The sequence below is a fragment of the Microtus oregoni genome, unplaced genomic scaffold, assembly GCF_018167655.1.
Source record: "Microtus oregoni isolate MIOR12 unplaced genomic scaffold, Mior012 000064F_ref0000363, whole genome shotgun sequence".
Classification (NCBI taxonomy): domain Eukaryota; kingdom Metazoa; phylum Chordata; class Mammalia; order Rodentia; family Cricetidae; genus Microtus; species Microtus oregoni.
The window spans coordinates 8,417,126-8,439,833 of NW_024543874.1; the positions used below are offsets into that span (position 1 = coordinate 8,417,126).

The 22,708-nt window shown below is 49.0% G+C and overlaps 1 protein-coding gene across 1 annotated transcript; it reads right to left on the reverse strand.

Moving 5' to 3' along the window:
* Positions 1-21,183: 21,183 nt before the first annotated feature.
* On the reverse strand, positions 21,184-21,964 carry LOC121440054 (NIPA-like protein 3). The gene has a single exon (XM_041640774.1). The coding sequence runs from the start codon at positions 21,962-21,964 to the stop codon at positions 21,191-21,193; it is 774 nt and encodes a 257-aa protein (XP_041496708.1). The 3' UTR covers positions 21,184-21,190.
* Positions 21,965-22,708: the final 744 nt, after the last annotated feature.

A 22,708-nucleotide genomic window follows, 5' to 3' on the forward strand; every position in this document is an offset into this window, starting at 1 on the left:
AGACTCTGGAAGGACTGGTGGTGACTCAAAGTCAGGTTCCCAGAGAGCCTAGTCCTCTGTGTGCAGGACCCAACTTGACCAGGAATCTGAAGAACCGCTCTGGCAATGCCAAGCCTGGGCTTTATTTGTTTTTGTGTTTAGGGGCAGAGCCTAGCTTTGCAGAACACCATTTGAATGCAGGCGCAACATGTCGGAGAATGTGTTCATCCTAAATAGGGGAAAATCCCTGCCCACATTGCCCCTCTGCTGAAGGTCATCAGGCATCCTTCCAGAAGCAGGATGCCCTGTGAACTCTGTGCCCCTGGCTGCCGATTGTTCTTTCTTTAGCTTCCCCAGATATCTGAGAGACAAAGCACTGGAACCCGGCAGTGACTCATAGGAGGGTAGAGTATCAGGGCCAAAAGGTGACTTGTGAGCTTCCAGTTCAACCCACTTCCCTGCAAGAGGAAGAATCCATGATCCCAAAAGGCCACAAGACCTGTCTAGACTCACAGTGTCTGATGGCAGTTCCAGGACCAGAAAGAATCTCCTGGTTTCTAGGCTAGAGTAATTGTTCATCATATGTGCACTAGATCCTAGGCACAAACTGAGCTTCAGTCCAGTCATACCCTGCTGTGTCACAGAAGTCCTCCTCCTACCACTGGGAGTCCTCCTCCTCTCCACCACTGGGAGTCCTCCTCCTCTCCACCACCGGGAGTCCTCCTCCTCTCCACCACCGGGAGTCCTCCTCCTCTCCACCACCGGGAGTCCTCCTCCTCTCCACCACCGGGAGTCCTCCTCCTCTCCACCACTGGGAGTCCTCCTTCTCTCCATCACTGAGAGTCCTCCTCCTCTCCACCACCGGGAGTCCTCCTCCTCTCCACCACCAGGAGTCCTCCTTCTCTCCATCACTGAGAGTCCTCCTCCTCTCCACCACCGGGAGTCCTCCTCCTCTCCACCACCAGGAGTCCTCCTTCTCTCCATCACTGAGAGTCCTCTTCCTCTCCACCACTGGGAGTCCTCCTCTCCACCACCGGGAGTCCTCCTCCTCTCCACCACCGGGAGTCCTCCTCTCTACCACCAGGAGTCCTCCTTCTCTCCATCACTGAGAGTCCTCCTCCTCTCCATCACTGAGAGTCCTCCTCCTCTCCACCACTGGGAGTCCTCCTCCTCTCCACCACTGGGAGTCCTCCTCCTCTCCACCACTGGGAGTCCTGTGGTTAGCCTGTGGTCCCTGTCATGGACTTTACTACTGTTTCTCTAAGCTCCAACACTCCATCTTTCCTGGGGGCCTGGAATGGTTCCCAGTGACTGTGACCCTCTACTTAGGAGCCTTCTCCTTCTCCCTCTACAAGAACATCTTGAAATTTCTCTCTTAGACATCATTGAGGGCAGTCATGCTTACAGCCCACAAATTAATTTACATGTTCAAATGGCAGTGGTAGAGAAAATCAAGCCATGTTTACACAGGCATGCCAGTTGTCCTCTTTCCAAATGCAGTGGTCACAGGCTTAGACTCCAGAAGGGACTATTAGGACTCAAAGTCTGGTCCCATATACCAGGAGTGACTGTAGCCAGCAGCGTGTTAACTCCACAGGACAGTATTGATATCAGTAACACAGGGAATCCACTCAGCTGAGCTCAGTGACCCTTGGCGGGTCAACACACAGCACCAGCATATGCCTGACAAAAAAACACACACCAGGGTTGGGGATGTCTGATGCTGAGTGTGTGTGTGGCGAGGGCTTGGATGACTTGGAAACAGTCTCAGAAGGACCTGCTAGATGGCACCACTTATGAGGCTCTGGCCACCCACCAGATATTCCTGATGTTTAAGTCGGTCACCCAGGACCATTAGCTAAGCTGTTAGCTTTGCTGACTGGGAACAGGAGGTTTAGGGTGTCTGCCCCACATTCAGGGAGAGAGATAAAAGCAGAGGCCAGTGAGAGTCTATGAGATAGGAATCAGGAGAGGCCCAGAGCAGCGGGACCAGGGGTGGAGTTCATGACAGACCCGGAAGGATATGCCAGATGCCTGAGGGCCCTGACTTTACTAGAAGGGACCCGGAAGTCATGCAGGGTGTTAGGAGATTGTCAGAGCGCCTGGCTATGGGATGAATGTCGCCTGGGTGAGGTCACGGGCCAAGACTGGATGTGAGAGAGAGTCTGAGGACTCCGTGTGGACCAAGGGAGGGAAAAGCCTGAGCCGACTCAGTAGGTAGAAAGGAGATGTGAGGCAGGTCTGTTCTGGAGATGGTGGAGCACAGGTTGGGTGTAGCAGCGGAGGAAGGCGAGAACAGGACCCTGGGTTTCTGCCACAGACACTGGGTGATGGAGAGATGTTGGCCTGGCACAGGAATCAGGGGAGGAAGAGCCCAGTGTTTATGGCATCTAGGCTCCATCTTGGATGTGGGTGCTGGATTTGGTGAGACTGGGGTTGGAGATTAAACCCTAGAGTGGGCGCATAAGTGCTTAGGTGCAGCCTGGTGGGTGGCAGCTGATGGCAACTCCCAGAGAGATACGGAGGGCTGGGAGAGAGGAGAGGAGAGCTGAAGGAAGCCAGAGTTCACAGTTCACAGACCACCGAGGCGCCCACCAGCGAGCACTGAGGAAGCGGGACAGAGAGCACACTAAAAGTTGGGAGAGGGCCTTCAGGAGTCCGCTCAGAATGCAGGTGGGTGGAGAGCCTGAACAGCAGCCAGGGGTGTGAGAGAATGCTCCACAGGCCTGCCCGCTGCGTCTCCTTGCTGACCATGCCTAGGGGCCAGCCATTCTGCTCCCCGTGCCTGCACTTTCTCTCCGTGGCACTGGGGTTAACTCTGTGGGAGCCCTCACTGAGGCCGTGGGAAAGCAGCCCAGAGCTCAGCTCTGCTTCCTAACGCTGAGGGCAGGCAGGTGGATAGGAACCGGTGCATAGGTAGTGCCCAGAGCAACAGGTGAAATTGAACTTGCATTTATCCGCAGTGCCAGACTAATCTTATCTTCACTCTGGGCTCACTACGAGAGTTGCTGATAAGTATTTGCTCCCTGGTCAGTTTCACAGCCCTCTGTCCCTGGCATGCACCTGCCCCTCCCTGCGCACCAGCTGCAGCTCCTGGTGGCTGGCTGCTATTGTCGTAATTCAACGAAGACCACAGACCTACATGTGACTCTTGGCAGCAGGGCATCTTTGCATCCTGAGCCCCATCACCCCACTTGGATGAGCACTGAGACTATCAACTGGTAGGGCTTTTACAGGCTACACTGGAAGTAGGAAGCAGAACTCAGAAGATCCCAGGTTTCCTCTTAGCCATGTTCCCTGGACATTGCAAGCTCTGGGGACATCAGGTAGCCTATAATCTTTGTCTCCGTCCTCTTTTCCTCTGTGCACGTGTGTACGCGTGTATGTGTGTTCATTTGTGTGTGTGCCGGCACGTGTGAACGTGTGTTCATATGCATGTGGAGGTCAGAGATCAACATCAGTTCTTTCCCTCAATTGTTCTCTGTCTTATTTTTTGAGGTAGGGTCTCTCACCAAAGCTCACCAGTTTGACTAGATTAGCTTCCCAGCAAGCCACAGGGATCTTCCTGTGTCTACCGCCCTAGCACCCAGCTTTTGTATGCAGGGGCTGGGGTTGATCGCAGGTTCTCATTCTGCTGCAGCAGTCACTTTACCATCTGCGTCATATCCCCAGCCCCTCCCAAGTGCCTTTTAAGTGTAGATTTTTGGAGTCCCAACCAGGCGCTATGATCAGGTCTGAGGTGGGGCAGCAGCAGAGGGGAGGTGCCTTTGACAAGGATTATCTCCAGGTGATAGTGACGCAGCACTTCTGGCCCCTGTACCTACAAACCACATTTCAGAGAGAAGACTGGACGTCAGAAAACCCCTGTTTGCAGCAGAAGGAAATTAGTCCTGCGTATGGTCACATGGGGAGGGGTAAGGTGAGAGCTGGGGTGGGTGGCCTGTGGGGTTCAGTCTGGAGGGTCAGATGGGAAGAGGGACTATGCAGTGGTGGTCCTGATGCCCTTCCTGCTTCTGCTGCCTTTCTGTTCAGGTGCTCTGCTCTGCTCTCTTATCTCAGTGAGTCCCTGTGACAGCGGTGCTCCCACTGTGCAGGGAGAAGACTGTGGGCCCTGGTCCCTGTAAGAATGTGGTGGGCAGAGATTTGAACTAAGCATTCTTACATTCTTAGACCCGAGCCTACCCTCATAGTCACAGCCTGGCCCCTATGTGGCTCAGGCTCCTAAGTTCTTCTATGGACTACAAGATTCTCTTCGCTGTGGATGAAGCATGTGACGGGTCAGGGTGAGCTGAGAGGCCTCAGAGGACAGTCTACTGTCTTAGCAACCTATGGCTTGTACTTTTATAAGGGAGAAAACACTGTGTGTCCTTGCAACAACCACAAGCCCAGAAGCAATGTAGGCTCCGATACCACAGCTGGCGCTTGGCGGAGTGCTCTTCCTCGGGCAGTGCTGGGAAGGGCTGCAGACAGATGCTTCCACCACTCTCCACAGTGACTGATGGCCCTCTTCTCCACACTCAGCCTGCCATATTGATGACAGCTGCCCATCAAGGTCTGCAGTGGCCTTTGCCTGGATCCACACTTTAATGAGCTTCTTTATGCTCTGCTTTGTATGGTAGATGTCTCTGTGGTACAGAACACAGCAAAGACGGACAGACGTGGATAGCCTCCACCAATGCGGGCATATTGCCGTCCTCTCCTGCTTCCTTCAGGTGACCAGGGACTCTCTCCCCATTCTCTCAGAAATGCTCACGCACCCATGCTCCAGTGGTGGCTCCCTATGGAGACAGCTGCTTCTGGAAGAATTCCTGCGTGCTAGGGCTTAAATTGTGTCCCCCTAAAACTGTGTTGATGCCCCAATTCCTGGCACTTGTGCATGGGACCTATGTGGAAAGGGTTTTTGTAGGGAAACTCAGGTTAAAATGAGGTCTGCAGTGGCCTTTGCCTGGATCCACACTTTAATGAGCTTCTTTATGCTCTGCTTTGTATGGTAGATATCTCTGTGGTACAGAGAACAGCAAAGACGGACAGACGTGAATAGCCCTTAAAGTCACATGACTGGTGTTTCTGTAAGAAAGGAGACATCAGAGAGCAAGATGGCTCTGCAGGTCAGGAAGCACCACCTCTGTCAAGGCTGATGACCTGAGTTCGAGTCCTCCACACGATGAAAGGAGAGAACTGACCACTGAAAGTTTCCCAGTTGTCCTCTGATCTCCACTTCAGTGCGGTCACACACACACACACACACACACACACACACACACACACACACACACGCGCGCATGCATGTAGGCGGAGCCTGCTTGTTGGTTCCCGGCTGCTCAGACTCAAAATAATCACATGGAAACCATATTAATTAACACACTGACACTGACACTGCTTGGCCAATCACTTAGGCATGTTGCTAACTAGCTCTTATATCTTAAATTAACCCTTTTCTATTATATTTTATCTTGAGGCTGTGGTTTACCTCTGTACCCGCAAGTGGACAACTTTCTCCTCCAGCAGCTACATGGTATCTCCCAGACTCCGCCTTCTTCCCTCCTCTATATCAGATTTCCTGCCTGGCTATAGTCTGCCCTGCTATAGGCTCAAGTAGCTTCTTTATTCACCAATGGCAATAAAACATATTCACAGCATACAGAGGGGAATCCCACATCACTCACACGCACACACATGCACTCACTCACTCACTGTCTTAGTCACTGTTCTATTGCTGTGAGGAGACACTATGACCACAGCAACTTTTACAAATGAAAAATTTAATTGGGGCTGTCTTACAGGTTCAGAGATTTGGTGCGTTATCATCATGGCAGGAAGCATAGCATCTTGCAGGCAGACATGGTGCTGGAGAGGTAGCCAAGAGTTCTACATGCAGATTAGTCAGCAGCAGAAAGAGAGACTGGGCCTGGATTGAGCGTTTGAAACTTCAAAACCCACACCCAGTGACACACTTCCTTCAATAAAGTCACATCTACTCCAATAAATCCTCTCCTCCTAATTCCTGCCAAGTAGCATCACTCCCTAATAACCAAGCATTCAAATATATGAGCCTATGGGGGCCATTCCTGTCCAAACCACCAGTTTATATACATAATATAAAGAATCAAATATATATACTCATACATATATGTATACACATATTTGTACATATATATACACACATATACAGATGTGGAAGGCTTTCCTCATCAAAGTGACTTGGCCTCTGCCTCAGCCACTGCAGTGTGTGTGTCTCTGTATTAATCCACCTGTGTGTGATGCTATGCCACAATAGCCATGGACCACCAGTGCTAGCATCCTAGGTTGTGGAAGCTGCAGAAAGCCACCCCTTGCCTGGCCCTGTGCACCCAACTGATGGGTGAGTTGGAGTTGTAGAACATTATAGGATTTTTTAAATGTGGGACTTACACCTTTTTAGAGTTCTACTCTTGTCTGCCTCCTGCCAGTGTTCCCAATCTGGATACCTCAAGGCATCATGGAAGCCCCCAAGGTTCCCTGGGATCACAGGATGACTATCCTCATCCATTGCTATTTCCTGGAAGAAAAGCCACATGGACCTAGTGATTAAGGGATCAGAACCACTTCCTGCAAAGAAGGACCTGTCTTGTTACACAGACAAAGCAGCAGCCACAGGTTCCTGTCTGTGTGGAGCTCATCTCTGAGTGTGTGTGTGTGTGTGTGTGTGTGTGTGTGTGTGTGTGTGTGTGAAAAGTGCAGGGTGTGTTTCATGACAGAAAGTGTGGAATGACTTGTGTGGACACAGGTCAGTGCATATGTATGTGCATATACCCTGTACAAATGTGTGTGTGTGTGTGTGTGTGTGTGTGTGTGCGTGCCTGTTTCTGAGATGGTTTTGAGGAAAATGAGCCCCTGTTGGCTACAGGGACATCTTTTAGTCCACACCACCATTTTCTTTTCACAGTGCAGGTTTGTTCGAGGTCTTATTTGCTTTTAAGTGGAATACCAAGCAACCCAATGGAGTGCTGAGCAATATAGGCTCTACAGTGAGGCTGGTTCATTGAAAACCATTTAAGTAGAACTGCTATCCATAGGGCAGCTTCTGGTGGGCTTTACTGTGGGAAGGGAGGTGAACAAAAACCACGGTGAGTGTGGCTATGGTTCCCTAATCATGCATCACCCATTCTGGGGTGAACCTGGCTGCAGGTTGGCTGTCAGTATTTTTGGAACTCACAGAAGGAGCACCAAGTTCTAGGGCCTTAAAGATTTTCTCACCTCTGTTGCCTGTGGGACCTGCTTACAGGTTGTGGGGCAGATAGAACCTTTCTTGCTGGATCCCCGAGGGTAGGTGTCTTAGTTCATGTTTTATTGCTATGAAGAGACACCACGACGACAGCAACTTTTATAAAGGAAAACATTTAATTGGGGCTAGCTTACAGTTCAGAGGTTTGGTCCATTGTCATTATGGAAGGAAGCATGGGAGTGTGCTGGAGAAGGAGCAGAGAGTTCTCATCTAAATCTAAAGGCAGCAGAAAAAAAAAAGTCAGGAGGCTTGGCTTCATCATTTGAGATGTCATCCCCCCCACCCCGCTGGTACCTCCTACTTTCTCCAAGGCCACTCTTATTCCTACAAGGCCACACCTCCAAATAGTCCCTTTCCCTCTGAACCTATGGGGCCATTTTCATTCATATTACCACAGTGAGTGATCTTGGCAGACAAATGGGACCAATGAAAAGACTGGGGAGATGGTCACCTCAGCACAGGGGAGAGCTTCTAGAGGTGGTGGGAATGATTTCAGGCAGCCTCAGGCCAGGAGCTCTGTGAGGAGGAAGGTACTAAACAGGGTACTTGCCTCCCCCTGGGGGGGCTGAGGGGAGACAGCTGGTGAGGGGTGGGAAGACTAGGGACTTGCTCCCCAACCTTTTTGGTGCAGAGCTGGGGGAGCTGGAGCCAGCCCAGCATGGGGAAGCTGAGGAAGACTGCTTAGGACATGAACCAGGTTTGTGCCCTGCTCCTTGGGAGCCATAACGAATCTTGCACTCCCCCCTCCCCCCCAGGGAAGCTATGGAGCCTCCCTCATGTGTTCACAACCACTGTGATTTAATTGTTCTGCCATTTGTTAATTAGTCTGTGTGAAATGTTGGTATCCCTGGCTGCGGGAGTGGGAGGCAGGAATGCAGTTCTCTGTGAAGCAGGTCCAAGCAGCGGGCAGTTAGAGTTTCCCTGCTGAGTCTGTGGTTGCAGCTCTGAGGCTCTGATGTCTCAGAGCTGCCCAGGAGAAGGTTTTCCCTCTAGAATACTGGGATTCACTAGGGACCACAATTCCTCTTCAGTCTAATACTGGAGGTGTGCACATGAAGCCGAGCTCCCTAGGCAACACTGGAACCGATGGTGTCTGACTGCCCTCCTCTCTGGGCTCACCCCTCTGGGCTCACTCCTCTGGGCTCAACCCTCTTCAAAGGAGCTGCGTATTTCTGCTTCACCTTGGGGCTTTGGGTTTCCCCCTTCGTTCCCCAATCAGCAGTTGCTCTCAGGAAAAGATGGGTATCAGTCATTTAGAGGTTAATGTGAGTGTGTTCCAACAAACACCTCATTCAGCAAATATTACTCAATGACCACTAGGTTCCAAGTGTGGGGATCCTTCCCCAAGAGTCCTGGAGTGAGAGCAGTGATAGATGGAGAAAGGAACAGCTTTGCCGTGGTCCATGGGTGGCCTGAGGAGTACTGATCAGGAGGTGGGTCAGGAAAGGCTTGTCTGAGTCTTCAGCATGAGAAAGAAGGAGGTGTGTGGATTGGATGCAAGGACAGAGTGCAGCTCAGCACAGCATAGCACTCCCAAGGTCAAGTGTACAGGAGCCCAGGGAACTCTGGGGCTGTTGTTACAGAGGGGAGGTGACAATTACAGGAGAAACATGGAACATCCATCCCTGTGACTGGTGGCTGCATGGTGTCCAGATGTGGGTGTGGGGCTGGAAGGAAGGTAAGTCACCTTTACAAGGAAAGGGTTTGATTTCAGATACCCACACAGGGTGGTGTGTTTGAACACTTGGTCCCCAGCTGGTGGTGATGCTGATTTGGGAAGTTTTGGTAGGGTTTAGCTAAAGAAGACAGACTTTTGGGGCTGGGTAGTCCCACTTCCGGCTTCATTTCTGTTTCTTGGTTGGCTGAGATATGAGCAAGATACACCCCACAGAGTCACAGATATCACACCATCCTCCTGCCACAGAGCCACCTGCTACCCTCCCTTCTATTTCGCCATGAATGTGCTAGAATGCACCCTTTTGAAGTTGCTTCTTGTCAGGCATTTGATCACAACCACAAGAAAAGCAATTACTGATTAACAAACAGGCCAAGTTGATGGGTGGAGAAAATGGGGTTTCTGGCTGACTGGCAGAATGAATGGATGAACTGGTCCAGCCTAGGCAGGCTAAATGCAGGTCCTTGAGAACTGTGATGGGCTCGCCTCTCAGTGCTTAGGGGTAGTGAGGCAATAGCCTGTGAGTCTGTATGTGATGGGGCTTTGAAGTCTGACAAAATGTTAATGGAGGGACCATAAAGATGACCGAAGGGGCCCAGATGGCCCCTTTCACCTGCCGTTGTAGCTGGCCACTATGTTCTTCTCTGAACGTTCAGATTGTCACACACATGTCCATCCTGACAATACTGAGTCATGTGGACCTGAGACCTCCTGATACTCAGGCATCTGTTTGGCAGAGCCGAGCCTCAAAGGAGTTAGCTGACTTTCACAGGGCTGGCCAGAGCCTTTGCTATGGTGTTCTGTGGGCTTCTAGCCTGGACATACTATGCCCCCAGTGACTTCTTCTTCTCTACCTTCCTGTGTAAGGGTGGTTTGGCCTCGACGTGTGGGTGTAATAATTACTGCTGGAACCAGACCACGACTGGTCAAACTGAAGTGCCTATTTCACGTTGGCACCCTACAGATGGTACCTGGAGTTTCCCTGCTACCCAGAGAGCAAGATTGTTGTTTCGGAGTCTGGAAGCTAGGCCATGTTTCTCCTGTGCGTAGCCTATTTCTAGAACCATTCACCTCTTGGACAGTTGTTCACAGAACTGCCACTGCAGGTGGCAACCCAGGCTGAGGACATGGATGCTTTCCCTGGATTAGCACACCTCAGCTTCTCCTCCAAGACCTGGCTGTCCTAGAGGCAGCAAGGAGGCACAAGAGGACCGAGACCAAGCCAAAACCAGCATTGTTTCTCTCAGCTGTGACACGGCCTCTGTCCCAGGTGTCTGGTGTCTCAGAAGTATGGGTTGCAATGGTGTCTGCCCCAGCCTGAATGGCTGGTGCACCTCGGGGCAGCTCTTGGAGTCAATAGGTTGGGAGAGCCACAGCTATAGTGTTGATGCCCCTAGGACAGGCCCTCGGTGCCCTGTTCTGCCTCATCCCCAAGTCTGGTGGGTTTGGGAAGACTTCTTTCACAGGTTACTGAAACTTGGGAGTGACCACTGACTTGAGCTGTGGGACTTGTCAACCTGGACTGATCTGGGAATCTGTACACTTTGTACTTGTTGAAACGAGTCATTTACAGTATCTTTTTCTCCTTAATTCCCAGTGTGGAATTTCTTTCCCTGACTATCTGGGTTATCTATTTGACTTGGGAATGTGCATGGCTCTCAGATCAGCAGTTTTTGGTTAGATCTTACAGCTGCTGTTTGGCAAGCCCCACTGAGCAGTGAGAGCCCAGAAAGGGCAGGCTTAGTCTTGTGGAAGCTGGGCTTCCATGCAGCTGCTTCACAGTTGTGGAAGGGAGAGTCACATGATGACATGCGGACCAGTCTATGTTTCCCTGCCCCTCAGGGGTCTGGGCTGTGTTCTTGGAAGCCCCACTGCTCATCCTGTGGAGCCCCTCAGGCCACCTTTGGAGAGGGCTGATGTCTGGCTCCCTAGTATGGGATGGTCCTTTTCTTCATGCAGATGATTTTTTCTCTTTTACCCCATAATCCTTAGAGATGCTTGCATGAGGATGGGGTTGGAAATTGATGCTCTCTGTACAGAATGATCAGAGTCCCTGTCACTTGAGACTGCCCCACAGCATAGTAGCCCAGATTTCCCTATGCCCCTGGACACACCTCCATGGTATTCCACATCTGTGCCTGAGCTTCTCTGGCATAACACATCACCCTGCCAGAAGATCACCTGACACTTACCACTTTTTTGTGGGGGGCGTGTTGAGACAGGGTTTCTCTGTAGCTTTGGAGACTGTCCTGGAACTAGCTCATATAGACCAGGCTGGTCTTGAACTCACAGAGATCTGCCTGCCTCTGCCTCTGTACCACCACCGCCTGGCCGACATGTACCATCTTAATAGCCCATGCCCCACCCCCACCCCAGCCTACTGGCTTTCTGTCTTTTGGGGAGAGCATGGCTTGACAGCCATGCCTGGCAATTGGGCCTGTGGAAATTGGGTGAGCCCTAGGGATGGAGGGCCTGTCATCAGGGCCTCCATCTAGGAGGGATGGTGTCTGGGTCAGAGCAGAGGTTTCAAGATGCACAAAGTTTAGATGTCAAGATGTCCCTCTATGATGACTTCCGTCAGCTGGAGCCACTGATGACAGCCTGGGATTGATAGTCTGAGCCGAGCAAAGGCAGTGGTACTAACTCACGGCTCACAGTGGCCATTTCTCCTTGGAGGCCAAGCCAAGCTGCATTAACCTGAGCTTGCCTTTTGCTAGGGTTGAGGGGCGTGGCACCTCAGAGGCACCCGATGCCTCCTGAGCAGTTTGGACACTCATAACATGAATCATACCTGGAGTTGCCTTACTGGAAAGATGATTGCTCTCAGTTGGCTCCAAAGCAGGTGTCAGGATAAGCCAGGCTCTTTGCTACAGTCCCACTTCCTGCCATTAGCTGCGTGGATGCCAAGGTCAGCATGAACTGTGCAGGAAAGAGGCAGGACCACACTCCTTCATTCTCAGCTCACAGAGCGGATCTTCAATGGTAGTCAGTGGTTCTCAGTCTTCCCAATGCTGCAGCCCTTTAACGCAGCTCCTCATGCTGTGGTGACTCCAAACGTAAAATTATTTTGCTGCTACTTCATAGCTGTAATTTTGCTATGGTTATGAATTATAGTCTAAATATCTGATATGCAGAATATCTGATATGCAACCCCCAAAGCGGTCATGACTCACAGGTTGATAACTACTGTGCAAGAGAAAGACCGCTTCTAGAAGCTGCCTCCTGGACTTTAGGGCTGGGATCTTCAGCAGCCCACATGGAAAGGGAGTGGCATTGATACTGTCATCAAGGTCATTAGGGCCTTCAAATACTGTTTGTTTTTTTTCTAAATATCATTTCTTAAAGAAGAAGAGTCAATTACCACTTAGTGAGGACGGAGAGCTGGTTAAGAGCACTCTTCGCCCTTCCGCAGGACCTAGGTTTGATACTCGTCACCCTTCACAGTAGTTCACAACGGTCTGTAGCTCTAGTTACAGGCTATCCAAGGCCCTCTTCTGGCCTCCCAGGACACCAGGCAGGCATGTGGTGCACAGACATACATGTGGGCAAAACACCATACACATTAAAGTAGAAAGACTGAACGAGTCTCGAACATTCTACGCCAAATCCAAGCCAGTGTGCTCTACCGTTGATTGGCTCTGAAGGACTGCAGTGGGTCTCAGGCCCATTCAGAATGGCAGCTGTCCTCTGTTTCTATTAGGACTGTGAGGACATGTCCACAGAGACTACTCCCCAAACACCCACACAGAGTGACAAATGGAGTCAGGCGAGAGCAGCCATCATGGATGAAGTCACACCCGCCTCAGGTGCCTTGTCCACCTGCCAGAGCATTGTGAGATCCTACTGCCTCCTGGGGTATAGGTAGAGGCTGCAGCAAGGCATGGCTGGCCAGTACTGAGGCTTGGATTCCAGGCGTGTTTGTGTGTTTTTGTACTGTATTTGTTTCTCTGGTTCAGACAATTTAGATGTCTTCTGGGGAATGTGATACTTGACAGATCAAGGCACAGTTTCTTAAGATTCTGCCCCTGGAGCAGTGGGGACCGTACTGTGTGAGTGAGAAACTGATCCATGGACCTGGTTATGCACAGACAGGGTATTTCATGGAGAGCTGGGCCTCTCAGTGAAAGATCAAGGTCTAGGCTTGACACAGACTCAGAAACGTCGGAGCCTTCTCTCTCTGGGCTATGACCTTCACTCAGGATGTCTGTGGTACACTGTAGTACCCCGTATTTGTGAGGTGCAGCCTTGCACCATGTCTGACCGAAGCAAAGTGTCTGTCACATGAGTTGTCCCTCCAGGGCACTTTTGCCTGTCATTGGTGGCTACAGCAGATCTGTGTCTGATGTCTGGGAAGCTTGGGGACAGACATCACATTCTGCAAACATGGAGGGGGCTGTGTCCTCTCCCTCCCTCAGAACTCCTTGGAGGTTGTACTCAGGGAGGGCTGAGTATGTGCTCTGCCAGTCACAGTGAAATTTGCTCCTGCTTTCAGAACAACTCCCTCTGCTCCACACAGAGTTGGCGAGGGGCGTTGTTCTCCCTAGACGGCAGAAGTGGCAGACAAGCTTCCGATAGGCACAGAACCTGGTTTAGACAACCAGCAGCATGCATTTCCCACAGTTATCTGAGTTCAGAGGATGGGGGCTTGGCTGGGAGGTTCTTCTGCTTCCCCCCCAGACCTTGTGTGGCTGAGCAGCAGAGCTGGAATCGTTGCCACTCAGCAGGTATCTTGCTCTCCTGGGATCACTGAGGATGTCCTTGTCTTGGTGGTGACTGGCTGAAAACCCTTTAAAATGCTGTGGATTGGCCCCTTTTTCTTCTGTCTTACTGGGTTAGCCCTATAGGGCTCCAGCTTCTGATGTCAAAAGTTCCTTTGAAAAATAACCAAGTTTGTCAGTGATTACATTAAGTAATCACTGTGGCATTTAGCTTCAATTTTCAACTTGACATAACTTATTGAGCCCCCACAAGCTCATATACTTGACTCCATAGTCCCCAGTTGGTGAACTCTTTGGATGGATTAGGAGAGGTAACCTTGCTGGCATAGGTGAGACTTTGTTGGAGGAGGTATGTCTTGGGAGTGTTCTTTGAGGTTTTAAAAGCCTGCATAAGGCCCAATGTGCCCCTCCCCTCTGGCTGCTGCCTGAGGACCAGGATGTAAAGTTCTTAGCTACTTCTCCAGCACCATGCCTGTCTGCATGCCATCATGCTTCCCAATGCAATGATAATGCACTAAGCCTCTGAAACTGTAAACCAGCCCTCAATTAGATGCTTGAAAAACTAAATAAGACCTGACTTGCTCACGGTGTCTCTTCACAGCAATAGAACAGGGACTTAGATGCCTAGACTCACATCTGGAAAGAGAGTCAGTGAGGGATAGTATACAGTGGGTTGGCCCATGGACATGTCTATAGAGAATTATCCTGTCAATGGTGGGAGGACCCAACCCATTGTGGGCAGCACCTAAGCAGGGGTTCCCGAGTCAGATAGGAAAAATCAAGCCAAGCACAAGCAAACAAACACATGAGTGTGCATTTATCTCTCTCTGCTCTTGACTGCGGCTGTGTTGTGGCCAGATGTTTGACATCCCTGCCTAGACTTCCCCATAATGGTGGACTCTAACCTGGGATTGTAAATTGAAAAAAAAAAAACTCTTTCTCCCTTAAGTTGCTTTCCGTTGGGGTAGTCTACCACAACAGAAACAAAACTGGAACAGTTATTGTATTAGGCCCAAAGAAACTTAAGAATATGAATTAATTAAGCAATTTTGGAACAATAAGACCTTTCAGTCATATGCACCCTGTGGTGTGTGGGCTCCGTGACTCCATGAGGCTGAAGGTAGCTATGAATGTGGCCCAACACAAAACTAACATTGAGATTTTCTTGTAAGTTTCATATTGTCCAGTGTGAACTTTGGAGATGATGCATCAGTTTGTGATGTCACAAGGTTGGACTGTCCTGCACATTAGTTTGAATAAAGAGTCCTTAGCTGGCACCTGGTGATGCAGACCCATGATCCCAGAGCTTGGGAGGCTGATGCAGAAAGAAGGTGAGTTAGGAGTCAGCCAGTGAGACTCCACTCCAAAAATAATGAATAACAGATCTTTTAAAATATGTATTTTATGTGCATATTTGTGCACCTGAGTGTATGTATGTGCACTGTGTGCGTACAGAAGCCCACAGATGTCAGAAGAGGGTGTGGGGTCTTCTGGGACAGACAGTTGTGAGCTGCTATGTGGGTGCTGGGAATGGAATCTGGATCTCTGGAAGAGCAGCCAGTGCTCTTAACCCTGAACCATTGCTCCAGGCCCCATAAACAGAAAGCAGACATACCCTTCTAGATACACAACAGCCACCACAACAAAAGCAGGAGCTCTTAAGAGCACTATTGACATTTTTCATTTTCTGGGAAGCTCTTGTGCTTGGTGAACTAGATGACAGCTGATTGAGTCTGGTTCTGTGCTCAGCCCATTGCTTTGCTGAGATCTTTGGAGATGACCCAGCATCCCACAGATGCAGAATTAGCAGAGGAAAGAGCGTTTATTTCAGGTTAGTGTGGACACTTCCCTTCATGACATTTCTTGACCCTTAGCTGCAGTGTGGAGCCTGGAACCCCAATGCCATTCTTATTCTCCTCTGTGCCATTGTTTCTGTCACTCCTGTCCAGCAGCCTGGATGCATTGCCTCGTTACCTGAAAGCCATGACCTTGGGACTGGGGAGGTGACCCAGTAAATAATGTGATTGCTTTCCAAGTATGAAGATGCATTCAGATTCGCAAAACACATAAAAACAGGGTAGGCACATTAGCCACATGCCGTCCTGGGGCTCAGAAAGAAGATTCCTGGGGCAAGTTGACTACCCAGGCAAGCAGAATCAGCAAGGTTCTGGTTCAGGGAGAGACCCTGTCTCAGAAGGTGACGTGGACAGCAATTGAGGAAGACAGAGGAAGGACGTGTGGAGCTCTAAGCACCTTCAGAGCACAGCAATCGATCACGTTTCACCTACTCTTCTCTGTCCCAGCCCCCTGAATCCCCATCCACACTTGTCTGTGGTAATGGGCAAACACAATTCCTCAGACTGGGCCTTCTGCCCACTTCTAGGAAGTGAGGCAGCTTGTAAACAACACACAGGTAGTATCTGTCCCTCTCAGCTTTTTCCATGTGACCTTGTGAGGACTGAGAAGAGTCCAGACCTCTCTGGGTTACTGTGTTGTATGGACAAGCAGATCTTAGGCTGGGCCTGGCTTTGAATGGCTCTGTCTGACGAAGCAACAGCCGTGACCTGTGTTACTACATCTTGAGTCTAAGTGCCAAAAAAGACTGACTCTCCATCTTGTTTATACAAGTAAACAACCACCATCTGCCAGCACACCAGGAGGCACAAACGGATCATTTATTTCTGCCAGAATATAATGATATCTGTGAATACATAAGCTAGGCCAGAAATGGCAACTACAGGAGCTTGCCAGTCACATCCAATGGAACATACTGGAACCGTGAAACAAGGGGATCCCCGACGCTGAGATGTGATGGCCACCGACCAGTCGCTTGGTCACGAGCCTCATCCAAGAAGACTGGGCTGCAGTGAAGGACATCTGCCTCTGTCCAACAGCTCAGCCCATCTTAAAGTCATCCCTGCCTGGCCTGTCACCTGGTCCTACCTCTGACATCTCAGTGCAAGCGGCTTGGCTTCTGCAGCTTGGGAAACCTTCTCCTTCTTCTCCACAGGCTTTGCTTCCATCTGTACCAGCTCCACTGCTCACCTCAGGGAGGTCTCTCCAAACTCTGCAGCCTTTTTGACTTGTTCTCAGCCCATTGGTTACTGTGTGATTCTCTTGCTGTGTGACATGTACTGGGAGATCCGGGACTTAATATTAGTAACTAAGACTGGAACCGAGGAAACTGATTCCTGGTGGCCATACGATCTGTGAAATCGGGATTATTTAGGAAATTGCAGCCAGTGAAATGGATGCAGCTTCCTATTCATCACTTCTGACACTGTGGAAAGACATGGTTTTTTGCCCCAGCGTCTCTTACATAGTTTGTCAAGAGGGCTGTTCTCCATGACGTAAACGCCTTCTTTTTCTTTGAAGGACTGTGCCTCCTTGTTCTTATCAAAGAATGGATAAAGAAAATGTGGTATGTTTTGATTTGCATTTCCCTGATGTCTAAGAATGTTGAACATTTCCTTAAGTGTCTTCTGGCCATTTGAGATTCTTCTTTGAAAATTCTCTGTTTAAATCTGGACCTCATTTTTAATTGAATTATTTGGAATTTTGTTGTCTAATTTCTTGAGTTCTTTGTATATTTTGGAGATCAGTCCTCTGATGTGGGGTGGGTGAAGATCTTTTCCCATTCAGTAGGCTGCCTTTTTTATCTTATTGACTGGGTTTTTTGCTTTACAGAAGCTTCTCAGTTTCAGGAGGTCCAATTTATGTATTTTTTGCTCTCAGTGTCTGTGCTACTGGTGTTATATTTAGGAAGTGGTCTCCTGTGCTCATGCATGGAAGGCTAACAACTCTTAGATACCATCTTAAACCAGTTAGAATGGCTAAGATAAAAAACACTAATGATAGCTTATGCTGGAGAGGATGTGGAAGTAACGGGAACACTCCTCCATTGCTAGTGGGAATGCAAACTTGTACAACTACTCTGGAAATCAGTATGGTGGTTTCTCAGAAAATTAGGAATCAACCTACCTCAGGACCCAGCAATACCACTCTTGGGCATATACCCAAATGATGCTCAATTATACTATAAGGACATTCGTTCAGTTATGTTCATTAGTAGCATTATTTGTAATAGCCAGAACCTGGAAACAATCTAGATGCCTCTCAACTAAAGAATGGATAAAGAAAATTTGCACAATAGAGTACTATTAAGTAGTAAAAAACAATGACATCTTGAAATTTGCATGCAAATGGATAGAACTAGAAAGATACCATCCTGAGTGAGGTAACCCAGACCCCGAAAGATGCACATGGTATGTACTCACTCATAAGTGGATATTAGCTGTAAAGCAAAGGATAATGGCCCTATAGTCCATGATAGAAGCTAAGTAACAAGGTGAACCCAGGAGAAACATACATAAATACCCCAGGAAGGGGAAATAGACAAGATCTCCTGACAAAATTGGGAGCATGAGGGTAGGGGAGAAGGGAAGATGGAAGGGGGAGGAGGGGAGAAGGGGAGGTGGGAGGAGAACTTGAGAGAATGGGATAGTAGAGCTGGGGGAAGGATAGAGACCGAGAGCAAAGAAAGAGACATTTTGATTGAGGGAGTCATTATGGGGCTAGCAAGAACCCTGGCACTAGAGAAATTCCCAGGAATTCACAAGGATGACTCCAGCTAAGACCCTAAGCAATAGTGGAGAGGGTGCCCAAACTGGCCTTGCCCTGTAGTCAGAATGATGACTATCTTAAATGTCACCATAGAACCTTCATCCAGCAACTGCTGGAGAAAGGGACAGAGACCCACAGCAGAGCACTGGGCTGAGCTCCCAAAGTCCAGTTAAAGAGTGGGAGGAGTGAGAATATGAGCAAAGAGTTTAAGACCATGATGGGGACACCCACTGAAACAGCTTGCCTGAGCTAATGGCAGCTCCCCAACTCTGGTCGTACAGGGAAGGAACCAGCATAGGACCAACCCAGTCCCTGTGAATGTGGTTGACAGTTGTATGACTGGCACAGACTGCAGGGCCACTGGCAGTGGCACCAGGATTTGTCCCTGATGCTTGTACTGGCTTTTTGGAACCCATTCTCTTTGGAGGGATACCTTTCTCAGCATGGATATAGTTGGGAGGGCTGGAGGTCAAAACTCAATTCTCGTTAGGAGGCATGCCCCAGTTTGTCAACTTGATACAAACTCTGGTTGCGTGGGAAGGAAAGACCTCAATGGAGGAATTGCCTGTCTCGGCCTGAGGGCATGTCTGTGAGGGAGTCCTCGTGACAGCCAGGAAGCCTTGAGCTGGTGGTGGGAAATAGGAAGATCTCTGTGGTGGAGGGAGGAGAGAAATCCAAGGCCCAGGAGGGCATTCCCATAGAAAACTGGGGCTCTGTGCCCACTTCTTGGCCTTCGCTATCCAGCTAGCAAAAAGCTAGAAACACAAGAGCCCACTTTATTTCTTTCAGCTTCTGTCCACTAATGGTGCCAAGTGCTTTCTGGAAGCGGAATTCAGAAGCACGGGCTAGCAATTACCTCATGGGGTTTGCTGGGATGCATTTTATCATAAAGCCATGGCCATTTGTCCCTGACGAGGCTGTAGCTATAATAATCTCCGTGCCTATATTTAGCAGAAAGTTAAGCCAGTTTTCCTGGGTACTTAATAGTTTTCTGCTTTGTGTTCTTCAGGTTAAACTGGGCTTTTGTTATGTCAGATCTGGACCACAAATACCAAAGCTATCACCGCTTGACTCCATCTACGGTGTGCATTTTTAGAGGGATCACTCACTGAGGGTAAGGCTGTGGGCACACTGTGCCTAGAATTCCGTGATTTCTTTGAAAACACAAATGGGTGATTTTGCTTTTGGGGGAAAGAGATAATAGTGGTTTGCTGAATAGCAATGTAATTATTTGGATAAGTGCACCACAAGAAAGGTAATTGTTCATAGTAATGGATTGAAGTGTGTTCCTCAATTCAGATGCTGAAGTGTTAACTCCTGGCACAAAAGTCCCTCTCCACCATTTTCATGATGTGGGCATCAGTCTGATAATATGTGGAAAATTCCAGGAGTAAATAATTTATAAGTTTTAAAATGCACACCCTTTTAGCATGACGAAATCTTCCCCGACCCTGCTCTGTCCTACAGGACACAAGTCCCCTGTTTACCCACTGAATCCGCATGGTATATGCTATCCAGTCACTAGCTGCTTCCTGCCCTTGCTAGAGCCACCGTAGAAACATTGCAATACTTGTGAGTGCTTTTTAAATGTTTGTATTTATTTTTAAAAATAATCTCATACTATATATATTTAATTTTGTGTGTACATGTGTGTTTTATTTGATGCTGACTCTCTACACAAAGCCCTGGCTATCCTGGAACTCTCTATGGACCAAACTGGCCTTGAACTCCAGAGTTTTGGATTAAAGAATTGTACCATCATTCCAGGCTTATACAATATATTTTGATGCTATTCTTTTTCTCACTGAACTCCTCTTAGATGTCCCTCCTTGTTCACCAAGCTTCTTGTTCTTTCTCTCTCTTAGGAAAAGTGAAAACAAACAGCAGCAACAACAACAAAATAAAACTGCTCAGAGTCTGTTTTGGGTTGTTGCGCTTGCGGCCTGCCCTGGAGTGTGGTTTATACACTCAGTGACAATTCCATTGAAGAAAACTGACTTCCCATCTCCCAGCAGCTACCAAGGACAAATGTCTTCTTGGTTAGAGTGGGACTTGGGGCCCATTTCCCCTTCCGCATGTTGGGATTTTGCCTGATTTGAACTTGTACAGATCTTGGACATGCTGACACAATCTCTCAGAGCTCATATGTGCAATAGCCCCACAGAATTCGAAAAATGTTTCCTTGGAGTCATTCACCACCTCTGGTTCTTACAATCTTTTTGTCTCCTCTTCCTCATAGATTCCCTATCCTTGAGGTAAGGGATGTGCTAAAGACATCCCATTTATAGCTGACTGCTCCAAAGTCACTCACGTTCTGCACTTTGTCCTGTTGTGAGTTTCTATGTTAAATCCCATCTAATTCAAGAAGAGGCTTCTCGGGTGAGGGCTGAGCAATGCAGTGATCTATGGGTGTAGCAGTATGTGTTTAGGAATAATCTTTGTATCATGAACGGGGCCTTTCCAGGGGTGCTTTTGGAGCTATGCTCCTCCTGCATGATGGGCAGTGTGACTGGGATGTAGATCTCAGAAATGTTGTCATTGTTTTCCAAGGCCCTGTAGGAGAAAGAAGCTTTGAGGTCAGGCTGGACCATCATTCCTTTTGCATGCATGTCCAGCATACCTATCTGAGATTCAGCTATCCAGCGCCCTCATCAGTAAGCAGGTGCCGCTGGGGCTACTCGACAAGGGAGCACATCAATCAGTCCTGGCATGACGTCCATGGAGATATGGGCTTGAACGGAATGGCCTTCTTCCTGTTTCGCGTGATTAAGAACACACCCAGGAAGGCGATGAGGCACCCTTGGCCAAACACGCAGATGTGCAGCGCTTTCTCCCCAAGGAAGTCCAGGTTGCACCTTCTGTGATGGCTGCCGTGGTAGACAGGATATAGCCTACGCTGGCCATCAAGGAGGAGTCATAGATCTGAGAGGCTCAACTCAAAAACGTGGCCTGATAGTACACAAACATCACGTACAAGATTGTATAGTCCAGCTGCAAGTTGCCTTGGATGGACAGCACCAGCATCCCTGACACAGCCTTGACCATCACCACTGTCATGGAACCAAGTAAGGCAATCAGGAGGAGAATCATGATGATGCTGTTGGCGTTCTTCTCCTTGTAGAAGTATAACAGCAGGCAGAACAGGACGATTGTCACCAGCATGTACAGGAGAAAAGGCCAGCTCACGAGGTGCCTGGCAATGTTCTTGCCTGTCATTTTCTCGTGACTGTTGGGTGCAAATGTCACTAGCAGGTAGGTGCCCACAATCACCAAACCACAGCCAACAAAGGACAAGACATAGCGCTTCACGAGGTCCTTAGGTTTCCATTTTTCTTTGATGAATATGATTTCAATGATGGCGCTTGCTATCATGGAGACGGCACTGAGGGGCATGATGAGCGACAGCGGGGCAAAGACATAGGAGGTGAATGCACCCAGTTCTCCCAGCAGCAGCAAAAGCAGTCCTAGCCACCATGTCTTGGTCTTAAAGTAGGCCCTGGGGTCCTTGGAGCCTGCCAGGTGGATGTGACAGTATTTCTGCAGGTTAAGGGCGATGTTGACCACAAGGTGACCGAAAATTGCCAAGAGAGCGCCAATCAAGTTTTCCTTGTAGGAGAAGGAGCCCTTGCTGCTGCTCAGGCTCATGTAGCTGCTGGTAGTCGGGAGTGGCTGCAGCTGCAGGCCTGCACTGTGGGCCCCATCCATGGCTGTCTAGTGGCACATCCCACCTGGCCTGGCTAGCTCAGTTGCTAGAGCATGAGACTCTTAATCTCAGGATCGTGGGTTCATGCCCCACATTGGGTGCCATTTGTAACATGAACAGGGTCTGCTTGTTGGGGTTTCTGTCCAAACCGGTACCCCACAGCCAGCAAGCCTTAAAGAAAATCACACAGAGAGCTCCGTAAGTTATAAAACTGATTGGCCCATTAGCTCAGGCTTCTTATTAGTTCTTGTAACTTATATTAACCCATTATTCTGATCTATTTTAGCCATATGGCTTGGTACCTTTTTCAGCTGGCAGGTCACATCCTGCTTCCTCGATGGTCTGTGCAGGACTGGGAGGAATCAGCTTCCTCCTTCCTAGAATTCTCCTGTTCTCATTGCATTATTTCTACTTCCTGTCTGGTTTTCCTGCCTATACTTCCTGCCTGGCCAATCAGCGTTTATTTAAGACATGATTGACAGAATACAGACAATTCTCCTGCACCAATCTTATTGCTAATTTCCTTTAGCAGAATTATAGTAGTGGATTCCCCTTTGAGCCTATGACCTATGTAGTCTCAGCTTCTTGCCAACTTTAGTAGTGTCAAGTATGGATTCCATCTCATAGAGTAGACCTTAAATAATATTTTTTTCACTATAGAAACAGTTGGCATTATCTTACTGGTAGGTTGCTATTTTAGCTCCCAGGGTTGTAACTGGGTGAGATCAATGACTACTTTTCTACTT

Bases quoted from the DNA above. Each gene is read 5' to 3' on its own strand.
- LOC121440054 (XM_041640774.1), bottom strand. From the start codon at position 21,964: ATGGATGGGGCCCACAGTGCAGGCCTGCAGCTGCAGCCACTCCCGACT.